The sequence below is a fragment of the Oratosquilla oratoria genome, chromosome 1 (genome assembly GCF_046742065.1).
Source record: "Oratosquilla oratoria isolate Oo_2021 chromosome 1, ASM4674206v1, whole genome shotgun sequence".
NCBI classification, from domain to species: domain Eukaryota; kingdom Metazoa; phylum Arthropoda; class Malacostraca; order Stomatopoda; family Squillidae; genus Oratosquilla; species Oratosquilla oratoria.
The window spans coordinates 50,648,835-50,666,947 of record NC_134777.1 but is presented as its reverse complement, the minus strand read 5'-3'; the positions used below and the strand labels follow the sequence as shown (position 1 = coordinate 50,666,947).

The window sequence follows — 18,113 nt, the reverse complement described above, 5'->3', positions numbered from 1 at the left end:
AAAGAGAAGGGAAAGATAAGAGAAAATGGTGGTTGTGAGGAGCCTACGCCAGGAGGCGCTGAGAAGCTGCTGCCAAAACCGTCACCTTTGCCCTATGCGAATGGACTGTTGGGGTCACGTAACATTCAATGCTGGGAATCGGAGAGAAGTACGGGACTCGAACCCGTAACTAGGAAGATACGAGACCACCAGGGCCACCATTGCACGAAGGAGAGAGAGAATAGAACAAGGAAAAGGAAAGATGAGACCATGGTATGAAAGAAGAGTGGGGGGGAAAAGAGTTGATGAATACGACGATTAGGAAAAAAGCATGACCACTTATTCATGGGGAAGGAAAGAGGGGTGGGAAGAGTAACAAATGAGCACTGATGTGCGGGGGGAAGAGGTACGAAGGGAGAAATATAAGAAAGAGGAGGGGGAGAAAGAAGAGAAAGAAAAGTAGAAAATAGATTCTACAGAGACAAAGGAAAAAAAGTGAACGACTATTATACTGTAACTGAAATACTCAGACAATAATTCTGCCTCTCCTAACGGCGTGATTTTGGCTTTCTTAGATAATCGCGACGGTTGACGTCATCAAAGGGGAGGAATCATGACTGAGCAAGCATTTTAATTAAAATAAAATAAAAATTACCCTGATTTCCACGGGACTGGGCATTAAGAAATAAATAATTGAATGAATACATACATAAATAGATCAAATAAGATTAAATAGATAATAAATAACTCATCCTAAAACCATCATAATAAAACATCTCGTTCCTAAGCTTCGCATGGTGGAGTTGGCAAACCATCTACGCCCTCGTTGTCTGCTTCGCCCTCTTCGTATTCTTGTTCCTCCGCCTAGTGGCCATCGCGTCCTTCAGGGCTGAGTTCGATGTCAAGGACTGGATCCAGATGTTTACCCACAGCACCTTCTACAGCCTCAACGCCGTCGGGACGCTCCTCTTCATCTGGGTGGCGCACGCCCTTCCCGAAGTCCTGAAAGGGTGAGTTGCATACATACATACATATATACATACATACATACATACATATATATATATATATATATGTATATATATATATATATATATATATATATATATATGTGTGTGTGTGTGTGTGTGTGTGTGTGTGTGTGTGTGTGTGTGTGTGTGTGTGTGTGTGTGTGTGTGAGTGTGTGTGTGTGTGTGTGTGTGTGTGTGTGTGTATGTGTGTATGCATATGTATATATATATATATATATACATATATATATGCATATATATATGTATATATATATATGTATATATATATATATATGTATATATATATATATATATATATATATATATACATATATATATATATACAATATGTATGATATTTTGACAGCCCGAAAGGATTTCTCCCCGTTTGCTATTTTTCTGCATAAGGGGGTGGAGATGGGAGGTCTTCGATTAAGTTAAGCGGCCCTGCTGTGGCTGTGTTGTGTCTTACTGCATTGCTTCTGACCCAGAGCAGTGGGCGGGATACAGATATGACACGTCATTCATGAGGAGCTAGGATGAGAGTGAAGAAAGGGTGGTAGATGGAGGGTGGAATGGATGTGAATGAAATGGGTGGCGGTTATATGCATTTTAACTTTGGCTACCTCCCTGGTAAGGGGAAGAATGTCTTTGGTATACAGATGTGTAGACAGTTTGAGAATCCAGACATCCGGATGCAAGATACATAGATGTAAGATATCATTGTTTATATGTTCAAAATACAGATAAGGGTTTCTTCAACAGGTGGCAGCAGATGGAGTATGAACTCGGTCATCTCTACCCGCCGACATCTGCCTTCAGGTCCGTCGTTGTGCTTACCTCAGTCGTCATGGTGTCAGCGGTGGGAGAGACGGTGACCTCAATGTTCTACAACGTGTCCCTCAACTCCACCTCAGAGTTCTGGGAGTAAGGGCTGCATTCAAAATTTATGTACAGTTAATATCGATTAACAATAATGAATCAATTTTACTAACACAAAATGTGTCAAACTAATATAAGATATCCTAGAATAATATTTAAGGAATTCTTAGTTGATAATAAAGACAAGAGAGAAGTCATTGTTGTCAGTAATAGAAATATTGAAAATGTGATTGTTGTCATCAGATATTGAACATGCGATAGATCCTGATCCTACGACTACTTACAGAAAGATTTATCTAAACTAAAGAGCCTGGCGTTAGCTGGAATAAGATCCTTAACGTAGATAAAATGTTGTAGAGCAGAGGTACCTAAACCTTTTATCACTGTATCCTTATCCGGACCACCTTCCATTCTCACAAAGAAAGTGTTCAGTAAATCTATATGAGCATTCAGAAAACTACATCCAATCAACGGAAAACTGAACATAAAAAATCACGTGTGTTAATAAGACAACCCCGTCATTCCCAAGGAAAAAATTGAATCTTGGATAGACTGGATATTCGTTCTGACATACAGTGAGCGCCTCACGCCTCCCTTGCAAACAATCACCCGACAATTTAGAAACCATTATTTTAGAAGGTGAAGTAAATATCTAGCATCCCAAGACCCTTTAACTGCTTTTTATTTGAACCTTTGTTCTGACCGTCAACTAACAGTTTCATTCGGTTAAGGGAAATCCCCTCCGCTGCGATCGACCCTTTAACTGCGCTTTTCAAAGAGGTGGTGAATATTTGCTAAATGTATAGCTTAATCACTTTTTGACAAAATAATGCAAAAATAAACCCTAATTATTACGCAATGTGATAAAAAGGCCTATCAAAATATCAGTAGCAGACGAACTTTACCTTCGCCGATCTTCGACTGTTCTCGAAACGCCCTATCGGCTGTGACGTCAGTCTTGCTGTTTACATTCTAATGCATGTCATTTGCGTGCACTATTGCGTGTGTTAGCAAGGTTTTATCAGGTATTTAGTTCGAAAATGGTTTATTGTGTCGCCGGAAACTGCAACAGTGATTCGACGAAACTTTCTGCTGCGGATGGAATTCATTTTCGTTCTTTTCCGAAAGATCCTGTTCGCAAAAAGGACTGGATCATTCGGTGCAGACGGAACGAGTCATGGAAGTCTGGATTGAAAGTGAAAGTCTGTTCGAAACATTTCGAGAAAAAAAGTACATTCGGGACCCTGACATTGCCAAGTCACCAGGAATTAACATGAAGCCCATTCTAAAAGAAGATGCAACACCGACAATTTTTGTCATCGACGAGACCCCAGGTTCGCCAAGCAAACGCTGTCGAAGGAGCACTGCTGTTGTAAAAAGACAACGCCTGGAGGTAGGTGTATCAGTCTATATAATGTGTATAGGAAGGCCTGTGTTATCTTGTGGATGCCCCCCCCCCCAAAAAAAAGTCCTGCTGGGCATGCTGAGGCCTGGCAGATAGGACCAGGCCCATCAACGTCTGCTACCATTTCATGCCTTCAGACCTTCATTAGCACGTCTGATGACAAACCAACGAAATTATGTGTCTGGTCTGGTGTGGGGTGTGGTGTGCATTTATGTATGTAAAGCGTGCATGCAGTAATGCATTTCGACGAACTCACCAGCCCTTATTTCCCGCACGTTCTGGGTGTTCATCATCTGAGGATTCCTCACTTTCGACATGTCTATTCGTTAGTCGAGTTTTGTTTGGATATCCGAATTTGTTCGTACATGTATCCTTGTACCGTACCCACATTGGAACACGTAAGGGCATCCAAATCCGATAAATCTTCTTCATTCGATGTGAAGTCACTTTCGTATTGCATGCCGGCCATGTTGAAGAATGTAAACAGCAACTTTTACGTCATCAGTATGCCCTAGTGGTGGAAAATATAATTGTTACATTAAAAAGTTCGTCTGCTATCAGTCACTTTTAAGATCATGTTATTTGGATAAAACCCAGACTATAAAATGCTAGAGACGCGCATTTTAGTGTATTAACTTCTAAGTTATATTTTGATACATGAAATAACAAAAAATAAAGAAATCCAAAACGTTCTCAGTTGACCTTTAAACAGAGCCTCTGTAGCCCTTTGAGGCTAAGTGGCTTCTTTAAGCTGAATAAAGCTGCTTAGCCATACATCACTAATCTTCTCCCGAACACTTAAACAGGTACCTTGAGTGTTACCTCAGAGCGGGCCATCAGTACGAAGTCAATCTCCTGGGGTACTCCAACGGTCTGGGCCTCTTCACTCTCGTCGTCAACAAGTATGCAACCTTCTTCTGGAACTTCATTGACGTTTTCATCTCGGTGGTGGCCATCATCCTCAAAACCCAGTTCAACGACTTTAATAAGTTCATGGATGAAGGTAAGGTTCAGATAAAGAGGTTCTCAAACTGGGAATGGAGACCCTAAGAAAAGTCGCGGAACAAATCATTTTTCTTAGGCCTTCAAAATAGTGGGATATTTGGTACTGTGATGTATATATATATATAACTGGCGTCTATTAGTGTCATATTGAGGAGGCGCTTTACTAGGATCTGAGTCAGCACCTTTGCCTGTGTGGTTAGATTTTCAAGGACAGTGCAGATTGTCAGTTGAACAAGAGTCGTCACTCAGTTCAAGTCAACCTGGTAGCTGCTTCAAATAGTGATATGGCGAATGGTTGTGTTACCGTGTTCAGCGCCGATGAGGTACAATCTCTACTTAGTAGAATTGAAGCCTTGGAGGATGCTGTAACGTGCCTTAAAGAGGAGAATCGAGTTCTTCGCTCGAAGGCCTAAATACGGAAGACAAAACTAGCTATGAACATGGATGGAAAACGGTGACAAATAAAACGCGGAAAAGTGGAAAAATAGTCCTTACCAACCCCGCTCGATTGCAAGAACTCGTCTCAAGCACTAGCGGGTCTACAGGAAGAAGAAACAAAGGAAATTCAAGAGAAGAAGGGAAGGGCAGACGCTGGATCCCTGCCCATAGGTAAGATTTTGGTTGTAGAAGACAGTCAAGTGAGATACTTAGACGGGGCTTTCTGTGATAAAGATAAGAAACATAGGACGCATATGTGTTTCCCCGGCGCGGGGATAGAAGATGTTAGAGATAGGATTGAAGAGTGTTTAGTATGGGAAGGTAAGGCCCCTGTCGTTTGCTTAAGTTCTGAGGCAATGATATAGATAAGTTAGGGAGTGAGGAATCGTTTGCGCGGTTCCGGGATGCGCTATACAAGATTAGGAATAAGGGAGGTGTTCCTGTTGTATGTGGAATCCTTCCGAGGCGTAGAGTTGGAGGCATGTGGCATTCCAGGGCTATTACAATGAATTCTAGACTGGCAAAACATTATAAGGCCAATGGATGGGGATTTGTCGACGACTGGGACTGCTTTTACGGTAAGAATCATCTATATACAAGGGACGGGGAGCACTTGTCGCTCAGAGGATTTCGACTCCTTGCTGAGTCCCTTAAGCGAGAAGTAGGCATCCTACAGGTTTTTTCGGGTAGATTACGTGGGAGTTGGGGGGAAGTATCCGAATATAGTTTAGGCAATAGAAACAACATTGAGAGGGACTGTGAAAAAAAAAAATCATCAAAGCAGGTGGAGGGAGGATAAACTTAAAGTTTACTATACAAATAGCAGAAGCATAATTAACAAAATTGATTTGCTGCGAGGTAAAGCATGCGTAGAGAATTTTGATATTATAGCTATTACTGAATCCTGGATCAACATGGCTGATAAACTTTTCCTTCCGGAAATCGAAATAGAAGGATATAAGTTTTTCACAAGGATAGGGTTGGCAGGAGTGGGGGAGGTGTAGCACTTTTCGTTAAAAATACAATAAACTGTATTATCGACAATTCGATTAAGAAAGAGGTAGAGATTATAGGCAAGAATAAGAAAGTTATTATTGGCGTCTTGTAAAGACCTCCTAACCTCAGCATTGACCAGACTGATCCTCTAATTCATGAAATTCGTAGAGCGTCCCAGTACAAAAACGTTGTGATCATGGGAGATTTTAATGATAGAAACATTGACTGGGAAACTTTAATAGGAGATCAGGAAACGAAGAGATTCCTAGATGTGGTGCAGGATAATTACCTAAAACAAGTGATTACCGATCCTACGAGGGGAGAAAATACTCTGGACTTACTTTTAACTAATAATGAGCACCTAATGAGTAACGTAAAAGTGGGAGATAGTCTAGGCTCTAGCGATCATCAAGAAATAAGATTTAATATCATTTGGGAAGAATTAAAAAGTACGAGCAAAATTTGACAATATAAAAACCTATTTGAAATTGAATACAAAATATCATACGGACGTTACGGACGTTTCTGACATTGTCGACGGGGTCAGGTCTCGGTACATGACCAGGGGTCGGGTCACTTGGAGTACATGACCAGGGGTCAGGTCACTTGGAGGCGGGGGCTCAACAGACAGGTCAGCGATTTGAATGAAATGTATAGCAATAAAACTGATTCAATTATTAATGTACAAAATACATTTATCCCCCTGAAGTCAATACGGAAAAATAGTAGTACTCCCAAATGGATGATGGACAGATTGAAACATGAGATCGGAATGAAAAGAGGACTTTACGTAAAAATAGAAAACGGGGAAACACACCTTGGATCAAGATATGACGAAATGGCAAGGCTGGTTAAAAAGAATACACGTACAGCGAAACGAAATTATGAAATTAAGGTTGCCAGTCAAGCAAGATCCAACCCAAAGGTTTTCTTTCATCTCCATAGAACAAAAAAGACCAATTAAAAACGATGAAAATGTCATGATAGAATCGGAAGAAAAATTAGTAAGGAGTTTAACAATAATTTTCTTTCGATGTTTACTAATGAGAGGTTAGATAAAGACAGATCCGATTTTCAGAGGGGTACAGAAAGTAGTCTATCTAATATCAGCATTAGTAAAGAAGAAGTAGTCAAGCAGATTGAAAAACTTAAAGCTACAAAATCCCCAGGTCCAGACGAAATTTTTTCCGAGAATGCTTAAGGAGTGTAAATTTGAAATCTGCGACCAGTCAACTGAAATATTCAATAAGTCGGTAGACACTGGTTTTGTGCCTCTTGCTTGGAGGCAAGCAAACGTTGCTCCTGTTTTTAAGAAGGGAGATAGATCGTCTATATATAACTACAGGCCAATCAGTTTGACAACAGTAATAGTAACTACAGGCCAATCAGTTTGACATCAGTAATAGTAAATAGACTCAGAGAACACATCGAAAGTCATAATTTAATTCGCGATACACAGCATGGTTTCTCCAAGGGTAAGTCATGTGTGACTAATCTTCTATACTTTTACATTAAAGTATATAAGGCGTCAGATAACAATGGTAATTACGAAGTTATTTACATTGACTTTGGCAAAGCGTTTGACAAGGTGCCACACCAGAGACTACTAAATAAAATCAAGCCCATGGCATAGGAGGAAAAGTGTTAGAATGGATTAGAGCTTGGATTAGTAACAGAAAACAGCGGGTCACCATAAATGGAGTAAAATCTAGGTGGGACAATGTTATTAGTGGGGTCCCACAGGGCTCGGTTTTGGGTCCTTTGTTCATTATGTATATAAACGACTTAGACGATGGGATAAATAGTGACGTTAGTAAGTTTGCGAACGACACTAAAATAGTACGCCTAATTAGGTCAGGAGACGACGCAGAGATTCTGCAGGATGATCTTAACAAATTGTTCACATGGTCGGTGAAATGGCAAATGAACTTCAATATCTCTAAGTGTAGCGTGTTAAACGTAGGGCTACACAACCCTGAAAATAGATACAGCTTAGATAACACGCTTTTAGAGAAAACTGAGTGCGAGAGAGACTTGGGAGTTCTAGTGAGTCCGGACCTTAAAACCAGGAAACAGTGCATTAGCGTCAGGAATAAAGCTACCAGAGCATTAGGTTTCATTGCTAGGACGGTAACGAATAGAACTGTAGAGGTAATTATTAAACTCTATCTAGCTATAGTTAGACTCATCCTTGACTATGCGGTACAGTTTTGGTCTCCGTCCTACAGAATTGACATCAATTCACCAGAATCAGTACAGAGAAGAATGACCAAAATGATACATGGACTCAGAAATTTGCCTTACGAAGAGAGGCTTAGGCACCTAAACTTACACTCTCTGGAAAGACGCAGAGTGCGGGGTGATCTAATAGAGGTGTTCAAGTGGATCAAAGGCTTTAACAAGGGTGATGCAAACAAGGTCATCATATTAAAACAACAAGGCAGGACTCGCAATAATGGTTTTAAACTGGACAAATTTAGATTAGAAGGAAATAGGCAAGAATTGGTTTACTAAGAAACGATTAAACAACTTTATGGATGGTGATGACAGGTGGTGATGGATACGGAGCTGCCTAGTGTAGGCCTTATGGTCTCTTGCAGTCTCCTTCATTCTTATGTTCTTGTGTTTTTATCATCTGCGGATGCGCGATTCGAACGTGGGCCCGCTTTATGAGAAGAATGTTCAAAGCCAACCGCCAACTCAGCACAAAATTCTCGAATATGTTTTTCCTTTCTGTCTTTGTCTTACAATATATATATATATATATATATATATATATATATATATATATATATATATATATATATATATATATATAATACTGTATATGTATATATATATATATATTTATATATATATGCATATATATGATATACATATATATATATATATATATATGCATATATATGATATACATACATACATATACATATATATATATATATATATATATATATATATATATATATATCAGTAGGTAAAGTATTAAAAGTATCTTTTCTATGACATCTTTTTCGTATTTTCTCTTTTCTGCTCTGTATGTATGTGTATATATATACATATATATATATATATACATATATATATATATATATATATATATATACTGTATATACATACATACATTGTACGATAAACATTTAAATGAAACTGCAAATTTTACTGTCACTTTTCATTTTACACCTGACGTGTTAGGGGGGAAATGGAGATTTGTGATTCATATCAGTGTAAATCACTGATTCGTAAACGATGGTCCTCTGCCACATCTTATCCAACATAACGACAAGTAACAGTAGCTGATGTTGGGCGAACCTATGCAGCCTTGTGAGGGCCTTTAAGAAACAGAACCATATCAGCATTTGACCCTAACCAGGCTGAAATCAATGTAAAAGGTCAAGATATTCAACGTCTAAGTACCCTAAATATCTCCACATTGAATAAAAATATCACGTAAAGTTCACACGATGTGACGGTACTCATAAACATCCTTCTCCTGGGCGTATGCAAATTTTGTGTTATTAGACTTTGGGTCCACCTGGAGGTAAAAGTGCCTCATCATCTCTTCTGCCTCTTCCGCAGGTCGGGGGAGGATCTGGACAAACGCGAACTGGAGGTCGGCCCGAGAGGGACACCTTACCCTTCAGCAGGTCGTCCTTAGTGTGGACCAGACCATCAGTCCCGCTGTCCTACACTCCTATGTCACCAACCTCTTCTTCATCCTCGTGCAATTGTACTTCGGACTCAAGTAAAATATAACTGAAGATTTGTAACTTGCGTTGAAAATATGCATAGCTACCCTCGAATTCGTTTTCATCCCCAGATATCTATTTCTCATGACACTTTTCATCCCCCACCCCCAACACTTACTTCCCTAACTTCATAAACTCCATCCCCATTCCCCCATTCCCTGCTACATGTAACCATAAATAACTTTTTCATTTTCTCCAGCCTCTCTTCTTTAAGACTTACTTCCAATTCACTGCCACTTTCCCATCGTACATCTCATCACTTCATATTTGCCCATGTTTACTTTCAGCTTTCTCCTCTCACATGTGCTCCCAAACTCCATCATTAGCTGCTTAAGACCCTCTTCTGACCAAGCCACTCACTTCCACTCTCACTTCTAGATCCATATCCCCACCCATTAATCTCGCGTTTATATTCAGCACCACTTATCCACGTACACGTTGAACAACTATGGTGACATTGCACAATCCTGGTGCAGCGCCATCTTCTCCACAAACTATTCACTTTCTTCATTCCTGACCCTAACGTAAGATCTATAACTCACGTAAACAGCCTTCTCTCAACCCATCTATTTGTAACACATCCCACAACACATTCCTGTCAATCCATGGTTAGACTGAAAGAATTTCTCGTCAACGGCAAAAGATGTTACTGTAGAACTAATTCATTGGTCGGTTTCGTGTTCTAATAAATTACTGTTAAAGAAACAGACACAGCATATATGCACACTTCATTCTATATACAGAATGCACAAATAAACACAAGCATTATTTCGTTGCTTTGACAATGGAACGAAAAGTGCCCAAGACTGAACTTTTGTAGCAGCGTAGTAGAATATTTGGCCCTTTTCTCGCATTTGCGACGGTTCAATATTTCATCGTGATAATTCGATAAATGATAGCCGAAATAAAGTGTGTAATAATGGTCAAACGCTCTTACGATACCGTTAACTAACACGGACAGTGTTATCGTATTTATTCTGCTTCATTAGGTTTAGCAGCCAAGAGGATGTGATCCCGAGGGTGTACTTAGTCTGGTCTTTTCTGCATCTAGTTGGGCGCTTTATGATGGTGTCTTTGACCTGCTCTGCACTCAATGAGCAATCCAAGAAGTCTGTGCACCATCTCCTCGAAGTTCCGTCCGAGAGGTAGGTTCATGTCGCCTTTCTTCTGTAGACTTTAAGGGCGATTTTTGAATACCTGTCGGATACGCAACAAAAGCATGTTCTTCATCTCTTTCCTTCAATTGGGAAGATTTGAAAATATCTCTCCATCCCATTGATAATTTCCCGCCGGTCTAAGGCTGATTTTTTTCTCTTTCTTTTTTTTTTTTTTTTTTAGAAAAGAGAACTTTAAACCAACTCTATTAACGGTGCTTGGCTTCATTTGCTTTGAATTCGCTTCTTCGTCCTTGTCCTCTTCAGAAAGTATTTTTGCCATTGCGTATTTGTTCTTGTTTGATGATTTGCTATTCATAAAGAATGTAAAATAAATAGATAAATGAATAAATAAATAAATAGATAAATAGATAAATAAACTGCATAACCTAGATAATAACATCAAAATATATCCCTCAATGATATGTCACTCCATAAACACTTCGCCAGAGAAGAGAGAAAAAAAGTGAAATTTATTCTTTCTTATCTCGTAATCATCCGATGGCCCTATATATAATATTTTACTTTTTAATGTTAAGCAAATTCTTTCTCACATCCTGTATACTACCTATCAATATATATATATATACATATATATATATATATATATATATATATATATATATATATATATATATATATATATATATATATATATGTGTGTGTGTGTGTGTGTGTGTATTTACCTAGTTGTATTTACCTAGTTGTATTTTACGGGAAGGGGAGCTATGCTCGTGGGGTCCCGTCTTCATATCTCATTTTATCTAAACTATTTTTAAATTCATGTATTGTTTTTGCACACACCACTTTCTCATCTAACTTGTTCCAACTGTCTATTACTCTGTGAGGAAAGCTGTTCTTTTTCAAATCTCTTCTATAGCTGTCTTTTTTTATTTTCTTTCCGTGTCCTCTTGTATTTCTGTCATCCCATTTTATCAGATTCTCTCTATCAGTAATTTCTATGCCTTTCATGATTCTGTAAATAGCTATCAAATCTCCTCTCTCTCTTCTTTGCTCTAGTGTCTGTAGTTCAAGTTTTTCTAGTCTCTCTTCATATGATAGTTTTGAGAGCGTTGGTGCCAGTTTTGTAATTGCTCTTTGTATTCTTTCAAGTTTTTTATACATTTTTTTGTACTTGGTGACCATATCGTTGCTGCATATTCCAATCTTGGTCTTATCAGGGTGATTAGAATTTTCTTCACCATTTCTTCATCCAGGTATGTAAATGCAACTTTGATTGTTCTTATTAAATTATAAGTTTCTCCAAAAATCTTATTTATATGTTTCTCAGGTGACATATTATTCATATCAATGACTCCCAGGTCCTTCTCATTTTCTACTTTTTTTATTCCTTCTTCTCCCAATTTATATGCTCCTGTTATTCTGTTTTTGCTTTTTCCAAATTCCATTATACTACACTTTTTTGTATTGAACTCCATCTCCCACTTCCTACTCCATTCCTGTACTATATTTAGATCTCTCTGTAGTGATTCACAATCTTCTTCAGTTTCCACTCTTTTCAGTAGTTTTGCATCATCTGCAAAGAAGCTCATATAGCTTTCTATTCCTTCATCCATATCATTAATATATATAGCAAACATTATTGGAGCCAGTACTGTTCCCTGCGGAACACCGCTTATTACTTCATCCCATTTTGAGTGCTGGTTTCTTATCACTACTCTCATTTTTCTTTCTTGCAAAAAGTCTTCCATCCAATTTAGTAGTTTTCCCTGTATTCCTCCTTCAGTTTCTAATTTCTTAAGCAACTTCTTATGTGGTACTTTGTCAAAAGCTTTCTTTAGGTCTAGAAATGCACAGTCCGCCCATCCATCTCTTTCTTGTATTATATCTATTAGCCTTGAATAGAAACATATTAAATTGGTGACGCATGATCGTCCTTGTCTGAATCCAAATTGCCTTGGATTTAACACTTTGTTTTTTTCTAAATATTTTACCCATCTACTTTTGATAATTATTTCACAAATTTTTGCTATTGTACTTGTTAGAGAGACTGGTCTATAGTTTGTAGGTTCTTCTTTATTTCCTCCTTTATATATAGGTACTATATTTGCTTTTTTCCAATCTTCTGGAACTTTTCCTTCTTTCAAGGAACTGTTTAGTATGCTATGTATTTTGTCTGCCAATTCATTCCTGCATTCTTTCAGAATCCAGTTTGCTATTTCATCTGGTCCATGCGATTTTCTGACATCAAGATTACTCAAGTGTGTCAATATTTCATTCTTTGTTACTTCTATTTCTTCCATAGGGGGGACTTTCTCTTTCCATTCAATCTCTTCAGGTTGTATGTTCTCCCTTGTAAACACTGATTTAAAATGTTTGTTCATAATTTCCGCCATTTCCATTTCCTCAGTGTATTCAACTCCCTCTTGTCTTAATTTCTCCAAGTCTTGTTTGTTTTTCAGTTTATTGTTTACAAATCTGTAGAATAGTTTTGGTTGATCTTTACACTTTTCTATGACATCTTTTTCATATTTTCTCTTTTCCTCTCTGCACGTTTGTACATATTAATTTCTATAACAGGTATATATTTTCCATTTTTCAGGTCTTCTGTCTTTTTTCCATCTGGTCCAGGCTTTGTCTCTTTTGTCTTTTAGCTCCCTACAACTTTTGTTGTACCAGCATTTTACATATTCTTTTTCTTGTTTTTGTCTTGGGACATACTTTTCCACTCCTTTTTTGTAAATTTTTGTCAAAATATTCCATTTCTCTTCCACTGATGTTTCTTCTTTGTATATTTCTTCCCAGTTTTCTTGTTGAAAGAATTCTCTTATTTTATCAAAGTTTGTTTTTTCATACATCATTCTTCCTTTTCTATATTGCTCATTTCTTTTCCTATATTTTTCTTCATTAAGTTCCAGTTCAATCAATATGTGGTCACTTTTACTTATTGGTGTTTTATATTCAATCTTGTCCACTATTCTAGGTTCAGATGTAATTATTAAGTCTAGTCTCGATGGTTCTTCTTCATTTCTATACCTGGTGTTCTCTTGTATCCATTGTGTCATTGTATGGTCAGTAATCATCTCAAGTAGAGCGTTTCCCCATGAGCCGTCTCCACCCTTTACTGTCATTTCTTCCCAGCAGATTTCTTTGCAATTAAAGTCGCCCATTATAACTATTCTTCCTCCATCTTCCATTATTTTATTTAATGTTATCTTTGTGTCCTCTAACATATTTTTATGTTCACTCTCCTCCCATGAGGCTGTTTTCGGAGGCACATAATTTATCACAAATTTTCTGCTCTTCTTATCTCTGTCTTACACTTCTATCATAATCATCTCTACTCTATTCTTTCCATATGTGACATTCATGTTTATATCCTTCTTAGTCAGGAACATAACTCCACCCCCTTGCTTTTTCTCTCTGTTTTTAATCCAATAATTATATGCATCATGTCTTACACTGTTGGGTGGTAGTGGGCCTTTTAATTTTGTTTCTACAATTCCCATTATGTCCGGTTCTTTTTCTTTCAAATAATCATTCAGCTCATTCAATCCTGTTATTAATCCATCTATATTTGTGTAAGACACTCTTAGTTTTCTGTCACTTCCATTGTGTTCTCTGTTTCCCTTTTGTTTTTCTCTTGTATGTCGAACTGCCTTAGTTTCATATTCACTACTCTCCAATAGAATCTCTCTTTCTCTGACTCCGTTCTGTTCTCGTTTTTTGTCTTAGCTTCAAGTCTTTTCTGCTTTTCTTCCTCTCTTTCCTCTTTATTCATTTCCCTTTTTATCCATACCTTTTTATATTGTTCACTTGTTGCTAGTTTCCCTGTTTTGGATAAGATATTCTCTGCCGTCGTTTGTGACCTGAATTTAATCTTAATTGGTCTGGTCTTATCTTTACTATACTTTCCGAGCCTGAATTTTTCCTCAATTTCCTTCATAATTTCTGGTTCATCTTCCTGAACTAATTCTAGTAAACTGCTTACTTTTTCATTTTCCTCATTGGTTCTTGAGGTTCTATCTGGGTTATGTTTCTCTTCCATTCCTAATATAATTATACATTTCTTTTTGTCAGCTAAGTCTCTTACTATATTCTCCTGTCTCATCACTTTAATAACTGAGTCTTCAGTTTGTTCTCTCATTTGCTGTTTAATTATATCAGTAAATGCAACTTTACTGTTTTCTTTTATCGACTTCCATCCCTCTCTGTTTTCTTTACTATTCCTCTTCAATTCCTCATTCTCCACCTTTATTTCTTTTAACTGTCTTTTCAGGTTTTCTATTTCATCAGTTAAGTTTTTGTTCGCCTTCTCTAGTTCTTCCAATTTTTCAACCCTCCGTATAATATTGTTAACATGACCGAACCTACGCTCCAAGTCCTCGATCATCTTATCGACCTTCTCTTCTAGTCTTGTCAGTCGGGGGTGGGGGGTGGGGGGGGGGGGGTTGTGTCCCCCCCACCCTCTTTAAATCCCTGGAAAATATTCTCATCACTTTCTACTGTATTGCTCTTATCTATACTTCTAATCTTTACATTTTTATTAGACATTTCATCGTCGTCGGGGGGCCGTTTGTTTACCTTTCGCCTGTCTGCCTGGGCCAAGTCTACTCCTTCCTCATTTCCTTCCATTTCCCTCAGTAATCCCTCCCCTTCTCCTCTTTCCCTACTTTCCTACTACTCCACGAGCAATTTTCCCCACCCTGTAAATACAATAGGCACTTCTCTTTGCGTTGTGATCCACAAAACTTCAATTTTCTTCAGAACGTCTTCTAAGCCGTCCGTTCGTTGAAGTGTGTGTGTGTGTGTGTGTGTGTGTGTGTATATATATATATATATATATATATATATATATATATATATATATATATATATATATATATATATATATATATATATATATATATATATATATATATATATATATACTCATTTAGCCTTGATTTATGTGTCCCTCCGGCAGCTATTCCATGGAAGTGTGGCGATTTGGGAAGCAGATGGCCGCGATGGACGTAGGGCTGAGCGGCTGGGGCTTCTTCCTTGTCAACAAAAATTTCGTTCTCGGGGTAAGATCACACTGGGGTTCTCTCCACGTCGTCTGACAAACATCAAAGAATGTTGATGTTATCATATGAAAACTAAAATAACCAGATATATAAAGTGCAACATATAGATCCAGGCTCACAAAAATCTACATACACAGTCTACATCCCCATATGATCTCCACAATAGAAAAAGGTTAGAAGCTTACCCCAGAAAGCGCGTAGTTTGGGCCAAATCCGTCACCTTTTCCATGTGCGCTTGGACCATTGGGACAAGTAAGTTATTACTGAGAATCGGAGAGTGGTGTAGGAATTTAACCCACGAGTAAGTGAATGTGAGACTAACACACTTCCGATTACGTCACCTGCGCATATACCATATGCACTAACACACAATTAAATCCATACACCTACAAAAATGTTGTTTATGGCTGCCCATCGTGTTCGATGCTGACGTTGCTCAAGATGAGTGATGTGTTGATGACGAAAGTCTTCATCATTGATTACGTAGGTGCTACCATATATGGGCACGAAGTCCTATTCTGGAGCCGCAGATTTTGTTGCACAGGTGGCATAGGTGCTGTTGGTCAGGCAGATGGACTCCAGCGGCGCACTGGTGACGTCGTTCGCGCTTTTCCTTTCTTCTTTTGGATAGTGATTCCTCAAGATGCATTATTTCCGTGCGACAGACAGGTGGAGCGCCATTTTGATCAGTTAGCGACTAGCTCCTCTAAGTTTGCAGGCTGGATATCACATATCTAAGTTTCTTTGAGTGATCCTTGAATATTTCTATTTGTTTATTTATTTGTTTATTTATTTTTTGTTTACTTCCAGCTGATCTTTTTGACTCTTGGATCTGACCATTGAGAATTTGTCTCTGGAGACGGTTTTTTTGCATTCTTATAGTGTGGCCCAACCAGTGGGGATACCGACGGGATCATAAAGATATTTGTGTTTTACGGTAAATTTCGTTGTGTTTTACTTTAACCTCCCAAGTTAGGTCAAGGATTCGTTATAGGCATCGAATATGAAATTCCTCTAGAGATTTGATGTGGCACGAGAAAGGGGCCTATATTTCAGATCCATTTAACAAAGCTGATACGCACACAGTATGGTAGACATGTAGTTGATTATCTACATTGATTGTTGATAAGACAAACGAGGTGAAAGTCCCTTAATTTTAATGTCTAAGTCTTCTCCCCTCTACAATCATGGAGCAACCTCCGAACAAAACTCGGGGGTCGCCAAAATTTATTTACACGGTATAAGTCGGCTGTTGCCACTAAACTAGACATTTTTACATATTTTCTCCTATATCTACGATGTACAATGCATGGACTGAGTCTGGACTTTCAGTACCCTTACATGGGATATATTTACATTAGTGGTCATAAAAAATATGTTGAAGGTATGCCAATAAGTACATAAAGTGTTGACGTACGTTGATCTGGTAGGTTGGTAGCGTTGGACGATGTCTATTGTTTGGTCAGGTGTTCAGGTGCGCTCTACGAATTCATGATAGTTTATGGTTTCCTCAAATAAGTAAGACTGAATGACATCACCGGCTAATGTGTTATTTTTATCTATTCTGTTAACATGCTTATTTTGCCTTTGTCGTTAGTGAAGTTTCTTCATGTTATCTCTGATTCAACCTCAGAGAGGAAATTGTGTACGTACAGGAATGCTCTTGCCAATAAAGAGAAGTAATGTGGTCTCATTCTTGACTACGTTGATAAGATTTTGTGTTGTCATGATGTTTTGAGTAGCAAGTGAATTTTCTGAAGAGTTGTTAGCAGAAGGGGGCATGTTTGGTGTATTGGAAGTGAATATAGAGCGCCTGCGTGTACAGGGTCGGTAAGGCGAGTCAGACAGGTGTTTGGACACGTTCATGAACTAACTGATAAAACAAATACAGACCTTATCCCTCCTAGGTGATAATGAGAACGGAAAAATATCTACTTATCCAAGATGATGTAGGAGTTTTCGATCTATATGGTGATGCAGTGGAATGAATCGGTGGTAAAATGCACTACTACAGGGGTGAGGACTTAATACAATGTATTGGCTGGTGAATTAAAAAAAATAGATATGTATCACATGTACATACACGAAATGAGAAAATAAGATAAAGGAAGACGGAGATCTTGCGAAGCTAAATGTGGAACGAGGAGCGTTGGGGCGTTGCCTCTTAGTAGATGCTGGGCGAGGAGCGTTGGAGAGTTGGAGCATTGGCTAGTAGAAGATGGTGGACGAAGAGCGCTGGAGCGTTGGCTGGTGATGCTGCGAAGAGCGTTGGTTGGCGATGCAGGGAAGAGCGTTGGTTGGTTGGTGATGCAGCGAAGAGCGTTGGAGAGTTGGCTGGCGATGTAGCCGAGAGCGTTGGTTGACGATGCAGCGAAGAGCGTTGGAGCATTGGTTGGTGATGCAGTTGGAGTGTTGGTTGGCGATACAGCGAAAAGCGTTGGAGAGTTAGTTGGAGATGCCGCGAA

General features: G+C 38.5%; 1 protein-coding gene across 1 annotated transcript; it reads left to right on the top strand.

Moving 5' to 3' along the window:
- The first annotated feature begins 897 nt into the window (after positions 1 to 897).
- Positions 898 to 16,589, top strand: LOC143028157 (gustatory receptor for sugar taste 64e-like). The gene is made up of 8 exons (XM_076189860.1): positions 898 to 989; positions 1,755 to 1,916; positions 4,083 to 4,279; positions 9,295 to 9,460; positions 10,454 to 10,609; positions 15,546 to 15,648; positions 15,756 to 15,900; positions 16,531 to 16,589. Exons 1-8 carry the CDS (start codon positions 898 to 900, stop codon positions 16,587 to 16,589), a joined length of 1,080 nt encoding a protein of 359 aa, XP_076045975.1.
- Positions 16,590 to 18,113: the final 1,524 nt, after the last annotated feature.